Source organism: Galeopterus variegatus, unplaced genomic scaffold (genome assembly GCF_000696425.1).
Source record: "Galeopterus variegatus unplaced genomic scaffold, G_variegatus-3.0.2 Scaffold718, whole genome shotgun sequence".
Lineage (NCBI taxonomy): Eukaryota > Metazoa > Chordata > Mammalia > Dermoptera > Cynocephalidae > Galeopterus > Galeopterus variegatus.
Window position 1 is genome coordinate 163,193 of NW_007726829.1, and position 8,370 is coordinate 171,562.

Here is an 8,370-nt window from a genome sequence, read left to right on the forward strand (position 1 = left end):
GGATTCTTAAACTTTTTTCTCCATGAGTTTTTCTGTCAGTTTTGCTATTAGTGGTAAATATGGGACCCGCCATTTTACAGACCTATCTGAAGCTTCTGGCTGTACTCACATCGCTCTTTTGAAGCAGCCCTGCTCATCTTGAAATTGATCAGAATCTGAGCTTCAACCTACAGGCAGTGAGATCAACAGCCCATCTGGATTCTGCTTTTGAACAGTTTTCAGGAAGTGTGATTTCTGAATGGGTACTGCACTTCACGGATTTGTTTGAATTGCCCATGCAGCTCTATGTTTGTTAAAGTGCATTCTTCTTTTAAAAAATAAGCAAGAGGAATAATCTTTACTCTTTAACGAAGGTACTTAAAAAAATGAACTTTTTGGTCTCTCAGCAGATATTCCCAAATTGATCCTATCAGTTTGTTAAAGTGCATTCTTCTTTTAAAAAATAAGCAAGAGGAATAATCTTTACTCTTTAACCAAGGTACTTAAAAAAATGAACTTTTTGGTCTCTCAGCAGATATTCCCAAATTGATCCTATCACTACAAAATTTTAGTGTTCTATTTACAAACATTTATAGGGTTACAGGTAGAGGGGACCTTATAAAATTAAAGGTGCAGCTTCTCTTGAAGCAGAAATCAGTTTTACAAGTTTATACATAGGAACACACACTTGGTTTACAATGCACAAGCATATGGGTATTTACACAGAGATTGAAGACATCTCAAAAAACCCCTTTTAAAGTAATTTTCAACCTAAACTCTAATTGTACATTTAGATCAGGAAGCTGTCTCCTGTTATCAAGATTTGGTTTTAATTCATTCAAATTACTTCTGTAGATTCTCTACTGGCAGGACATCAGTCCCAATTCTGGAGTGAGGAATCTAGTCTAAGGAAGCCACTGGTAGATATGACTGGCAGTGAAGATTCCTACAGAATGAAAAGTGTGTTATCTGGAACTCTATCAGAAGATGGATGGATTTTAAAAAACGATCTTGGGGCTGGCCCGTGGCTCACCTGGGAGAGTGCAGTGCGGATACACCAAGGCCATGGGTTCGGATCCTATATGTTTGAAGCCCAAAAAAAAGGAAAAAAAAAAAAAAAAGATCTTGGAAAAACATCTGCATAAAGGTCCAAAAGGAAGAATAAATCCCTACTAATACAGTTGTTCCAGAACTTCAGAAAAAAGAAGTTCAAACACACTGATAATTTTAGTTACTATTCAAATATTGATAAGTCATCAACAAATAACTCAAATATCCTTGCCTGCTACCAAAATGTGCAAAACCATGGACTCTATAAGTAGGTCCTATACTGATTTAAAGTCAGTTTCTAGACTTTTTGCCCAATCTATTGTCTTTTAGGAATCCACAGAGCTTTTGTACATAAAGGTGACACGTGGGCTGGAAGAAAAGGATTTATGCCTAACATCTTATCAGTTTAAAATGAAACTCTCAAATTCCCAGAATACAAATGTGTTTAGTGATATAATCTTGTTCTTCAGTTTTCTTGGACTCTCCCTGCAGTTACATGTCTCTGAAAAAGAAACTTAAGAAGGGAAGAAATAAACCACTTTCCATTCTATTTCCAAATATAAACATTTTTCTAACCAGCCTGATCTTACAACACCGGGTTAACACTGCCGACAAAATATTTTGCCTTTAAGAAATAAGACATGGTCTAAATCAGTTTTCTTGAAAGAGCCGTTGAAGAGTTACCCAAGGTAGGGAAAAAAAGGATAAACTCCTGCCTTCTGCAATGTGTTACTGGACACTAAATAGTTTTATTGCTTTCTCTCTGATACTCTGGGCCCACATTTCGTTATACTAAAAAGATATAATCAGCCCTCTGTTATCCATGCCAATGCATATTAGATATAACATAGGGAAAATGAGGCTTCCTCTTAGACTCAAATTAAAAGTACATTTATATTTTCATCAAACTGTTATAACCATCTATGGGAAAAAAAATGAAGTTTTAGGTTCTAATAAAACTCTGCCCTCCCTTTAGCAGAAGTCCTACTGAGCAGTGAAACTACCAATATGGAATTTGCAGTTGTTTTAACATGGTTCTAACTATCCCAACTGGAATGTCTAATTCAAGAGGCATGAGTTAGATTTTCAAATGAAAGTAAAATATTGTGAATAGAGGAGATTGATGGCATATTCCCTATTTCATTAGGAAATATAAAATACATTCATAAAGGCTTCACTTGGATCAGAGGTACAGTTATCAATTGGGAATCACTAGGGTATTAAGTCTTCATGATGCAATTTCATTATTTTTTTCATTTTCCAAATTTAATTTTCAGTACTGACAACTGGACTACATTTGTTCAGGTAAAAGTCTGATAAATCCATCAGTAATAAAAGTACTTTAAGACTGAAGGCTGGGAAAAGTAACATTAAATAGCAAAGTCAGATATATCAATAGAACTCACCACTCAAGGATCCGGCTATCTCTTGAAAACTTCTGGGGGCTAACATTTGAAAATTAATGAGCTTGTTTTTCTAAGTTAAAAACTGGTGAAATGAAATTATAACATGCCATTTCCACCTTACGTATGCAATCTCAAATGGGGCAGATGACACGCACTTTTTTCTTTTTTGTCTATATTTTCTTAAGGTAAATGTGGTTCTTTTTTTCTTTTTTCTTTTCTACAAATTATCTCCCCCCCCCCAGCCACACCCACACACCCATTATCTAGTACATTGGGATTTGTAACTCTTTAGGAAGACAGCTAATTGATTTACAGTACTCTAAAACCAACCCTGAAAACTGATAATCTCATTCATTTACTATAACTTCAGTGCTGTTGTTGACAGAAAAGAAAAAGTTACCTTAAGGCTCAAGGGAAAGTAACATATTAAATTGTGAATGCAGCATTGTTTACTCTCCCATCCATTGGAAACTAGCAAAATGCATTCTGGATCAATAATACAAACTTTCTAACATTAGCAAAGATTTCTACTCTTCTTACAGACTTAGAACAATATTCATAAGCAGATTATTTAGGGGAGCCTGAGAAATGATGATCTACATCATACAAAGATTCCATGTATTTCATGATCAAAAAGTGCTTTATCTTTGAGAAAGATGTCAGGGTTAGAATGGAAATATACAATGTAAAGTCACTTGACACTTTTTCAAGTGAAGTACAAAGTGGAAAAGGAGCAAAACGATGGAGGCTCTGCTCTCTGAACAGGCCTTATGCATCTGACTTTTAGAGTGTACTAAATTAAACTTGTTTTAAGAATTAATAATAGTGGGATTTTATACCACTATATTCTAAAACCTGAGATTGGACATCAAAGCAGTCAACTTTATTATTCATCAGAGCAATTCTGATACTTCCTAAAAATAGAAGACAACTCAATCGAATCAAATTGGGTCAAAAACATTAACTTTCCCCAATCAAAAAGAAGACTGATCACGAACACTATACTAAGAGTGCTGCAGAAGCACAACTCTCAGCAAACGAGTCATTTTTACATAAGCGAAAAAGTCACTTCTCTCCTTCCCCTTCTCACTGATCAAGGCCACACTATTTTCAAATGAATATCTACTGAGAGATCAGTTGTGCATTGGACAAAGTACCATAACTGGGTTAAAAATGAAAACAAAATTTACAGTGAAGAATACTTATGTGCATGGCTTACACACTACAGCTTCTCCTTAATTTCAACTACCTTAACAGCAAGGTAGATTCAGTCACCTTGTGTAGCTTACATTCTACACCCCTGTAAAGCCAGTCAAGGTCACATTTAACAAAGCCTCAACAACTATAGTGCCTGAAGTGTGCAGCCGTTTACAGACCACTCAATATGAGGGCATTATAATAACCAGCCTCTTTTGCCCACAACCCTGCATTTTCAGATAAGACAGGATAATTGTTTTGTTTTGAGAAAACTGAAGCTTGAATCTCTTAAAAGACCTGCAATTTACTGCAAAGTGATTCAGAGGTAACAAAGGAAGCAGGAGATTAATGGCTGCCTGCACCAAAAGCCTCTCAGTCATTTTGCAGTAAATAATTATGAAAAGTGACGAGACAAGTAGCCATGTGTGCATCACAGCTACAGTCATTTATACCACCTACATGCCTCCAATAGTAACATAGGGTGTTTGGGTTCTTGGTTTGGTTTTCACTTTGATTTTTGGTGCCATACAGGTTTATGTTTTGTTTTGTGCAGCATACGCACTGAAATTTGCTGACTAGAACTGCTGTTCCACTTGCTGAAATAGTAGGGACAATAGAAACCAGAAAGGAGTAGTAGGATCTCTTCACAGATTTTTGCTCTTTTGATTCTGTTCCTAAAATTTGACTTCTCATCTCCGTAACTTTGGTAGTATTATTTGAAAAGGAGTTTTAGTTTCCTACTTCTCAGAATATGACTATTTTGATTAGCTGGGATGTTTGCCAAATTTAAAAACAAGCTCTAAATCATTCATAGTAGCAGCTGAAAAACAAGACAAAAAATATTGGTTGTTTCCCAAAGTCCGTACAATGCTATTATCTAACTGGAATTAACAAAGACCACTTCCTTTAATAAACTAATATTTATGAATGAATCTCTGTGCTTCGCAGATTTCTATTGTCCCTAGTGACTGGAATGAGGATCAGTGAAATACTACAATTAATCCACATCCTTCTGCAAATTTCCTGCAGTGGGAAAAGAGGCCATGAACCACCCCCTGCAGGAGATACAAACCTTAGAGATTGGTTAAGACTTAAAAACCCACCACTATGACATTTACCACTCAATCTTACATAGGCAGGTCAAAATTTTAATATAAATTACTTTTGCCAACACATAGCTTATGCATTCTTTGCTCCTTTTTTTGGAGGATTTTCAAATTGATATCTAAAGATTTACATATGATATATTACTGTTATATGGTCTAATGACTAAGAAAATTTCTCTGGTAACCAAAGCTGATGCCATATATGGTAGTGTTCTTGGCACATATTCTATATGCCTCAGACCCACTTCCACATTCTTTCTATTCAGCTAATTATAGCTTAGTAGCCACTGGTGAAGGATTGTGAAGACCCTGTCATTTCTACAGAATAGAAAGGCAAGGCTAGTTACTGCAATTCACCCAAAAAGAAAAGAAAAAAGAATAAACCAACCCCTTGAAAAGGAGAGGTACTGCACCTTTGCAAAATTGAACTGGCTCACTGCAGCTGAGCAACAGAACCACCACTGAAGCAAGAAAACAAGTTGGTCTATACAGGAATTTGTACATGGTTTGAAAATGAAAAAGTTACAGCAATCAACTAATAGCTGCAACCTTGATTTTCATTGCTGCCTCAGAGTTTTGAAACTTAAGCAGTTTCTGCAAACCTAATTAATGCTAGCTTCTCAGCTCCTTTACTAAAACTAGGAATTTGTTCTCCGCAGCAAAGAAATAAACACTCAAAACACATAGGTAAATACAGCAGGACATTATTGAAAACAGCTGCCTTGTAGTACAAAATACAGTACAAGTATACGGATGTCATTAAAACATCAAAAATACTATTGCTCCCATACAATTTAGGAAACATTCTTTGCAACGGAGAAAAATTTTAAAGAAAAGCTTTAAAAAAATCTGTTTAAAAATTCTACTGTGGATGATGAGTAGAGAAATAGTCTGAAAAGGGCACCAATGTTTGTGGCTCTCCCACTTTTTTTTTTAAATCTAAGATCAACAATATTCTGAATCATAGCCTATTTTTTTTTGCAACGGAGAAAAATTTTAAAGAAAAGCTTTAAAAAAATCTGTTTAAAAATTCTACTGTAGATGATGAGTAGAGAAATAGTCTGAAAAGGGCACCAATGTTTGTGGCTCTCCCACTTTTTTTTTTTAAATCTAAGATCAACAATATTCTGAATCATAGCCTATTTTTAAAAAAAGCCTAATTTTATATACACAATTATTTCCCTCCCTCTCAGCCACAAATACATGAAAACGACCTTTTTGTATATTACTTATTTCCCAATAAATACAAAAAGATTGTAGATTGAATAATACCAAAATAAGATAATAAAAAGGATATGCAATAAATTAAAAAGGCAGCTCAAATAAAGGGCAGGCATGCAGTTAAAAAAAAATACTAAGATTCTGGAGTTGGGGTTACTTGCCTCCTGGTTGAGAAGGTAAGGATATGCAATAAATTAAAAAGGCAGCTCAAATAAAGGGCAGGCATGCAGTTAAAAAAAAAATACTAAGATTCTGGAGTTGGGGTTACTTGCCTCCTGGTTGAGAAGGTGTCACACAAAGAATACCTGAAAACTTTGGAAAGAACATTAGCTCCCATTCAATTCAAAGTTACCTAGGTCTATGATATTTCTAGGAATACCTTTTGATGGGGGGTGGGATTAACTTGATTAGTAAAAATCCTTTCTACTGAAAATCCATTTAAAATATAGAAGAGGCGATCCTTGAAAACCCCAACTTTTATTCTTGAAAGACAGCTGGATAAGCTGACAAAAGCCAGTTTGTTGAAATTTCAAGATGGTATATAAAAATGCTTCCAGGATATAGTCAGCATATTCACGTTCACTTCAGTTCTATTCACAGATGGATTTCAACTTCCACCGGGTGCATTGCTTGAATCACTCATCCATCATTTGCCAACTTTGATTGTGAGGTACTGATACAATGAGTCAAGTTCTTAAAAATTTATTTTAAAATAAATGATGCTGGAATTCTGGACCTGAGGATCTTTAGTATTTGAACAAATCCACAGATTAAACTGAAGGTAAATTAAGACTTCAGTTTTGGTTATTTCCAACTTTTCTGTGAGGACATATATTCCATTAAAGCTCAGGCTTGTAGCCTCACTGTTCCTTTTGTAGGTAATCTTCAAGTTTTATGGTTTAAAATCCAGCCAACCGGTGGCTGTAACAGCCGAATTAGCCATAATTCACTGGCTCACATGGTGGAGCCACAGGGATCTGGCTCTCATTCGTATCTAAGCCATTTCTTGGTAACGACCTCCATATTTAGAGATCAGGGGAAGAACTTTAGTGAGCAGCAACCAACCCACTCAAAACAGTTTGCCTTGTGCTTTATGCCTGACTTTCTTCTTGTGCCTACCTCAGCAATCCCCAATATAAAACCGCTTTTATCTTTGAAAATATTTTTGCCAACTTTTAAACTATTTTAGTAATGGATTCCAGCTCAAGCGTTGATATCTGAATCCATGTGCATCCCGGAAAACAATTCTGCAAAGAAAAGACATGGCCTTGGTCCAAGTTCCATGCAAAACAAAAAAAAAAAAAAAAAAAAAAAAAAAAGGATCTAATTTGTTTCTGTATTCTCCGATGGCTTCTTGAATTATTTTGCCCTGTCCGTGATATTGAAAGTTGCATTCCTTTTTCACGAACTTGTACCCTCAGAACTGGGTAACTGCAAAGGCCTCTTTCCTCTCAATGATTCCATGAACACCTAGATCCAAAATGCTGATTTCAATGGAAGTGAAGGGGCAGACACTGCAACAGGGAGGCCTGGAGAAATCTTCAGACCTGATCACCCACGTACAACACAAATTCAACTGTTATCAATGGATTTGGGTAACTCAGTTGTTTCTTGGCCCAGAAATGCGAGGATCTATCCCCTCCATACTTACCCTGCTGGATGAAGGAACCTCAAATGGAAGAAAAGAGGTTGAGACTATTTGGGGCAGGTGAGGAGATGCTGTTGTCCTCTCTTTGCAGGTTGCTGTCAGTTCCTTGGAACTTTACTGCTTTTCTCTAATTGTCCGTGACTGTTCTCTTATGGTTGTTTCTCTTAACTATATTATTTTTCACTTTTGTTTTTTTCCTCTGGGGCCTCCTTTGCTCCCTCTCCACTAGCTCACTGAGGATGAGCAGGAAAGGAAACCATCTAGCCAGGGGGATGGTGGCGGGGTGGGGGAGGCCTGTAGGGGAAGCCGCCCGTCTCAATCCTCATCCATCTCCTCACCCTCGGACTCGTCGCCGCCGCCGCTGCCCCCACCACGGCGCTCATAAAGCTTATCCCTCTGTCGCTCCTGGATTTCTTTCATCTCATCCGCATACCGGCAAAAGGCGCCCCCGAACTTGCCCCAGGCCTTGAAGGGCACGGTGATGGCATTGCGGTAGGACGGTTTCACCTCGCTTACTCGCAGAAACACCCCATATTTGTTGCAGCCCACGTCGAAAAAGAAGCGCTTGGAGTCCACAGTTATGGAAGTGCCCTCCGGGAGCTCCCCATACACGCCACCCCCGGGGCCCCCAGCGCCGCCTCCCGGGCCGCCGGCCAGCTCGTCGTCCTCGCCTCCGTAATCGTCGATGAGCTTGGCCAGCGCGTCGCGGAACTCGATGAGGCCCTGCGCGGGCAGCGCGATGGTCTGGCCGCTCTGCAGGCCG

The 8,370-nt window shown here is 37.8% G+C and overlaps 1 protein-coding gene across 1 annotated transcript; it reads right to left on the minus strand.

Annotated features, from left to right (window-relative positions):
* Positions 1 to 7,791: 7,791 nt before the first annotated feature.
* PURB (purine-rich element binding protein B) lies at positions 7,792 to 8,369 on the minus strand (the record flags this gene model as incomplete). The annotated part of the gene is made up of 1 exon (XM_008571785.1): positions 7,792 to 8,369. A coding segment is annotated over one exon (447 nt), but the record flags the coding sequence as incomplete, so codon positions are not given.
* Between the last annotated feature and the right edge of the window lies 1 nt (position 8,370).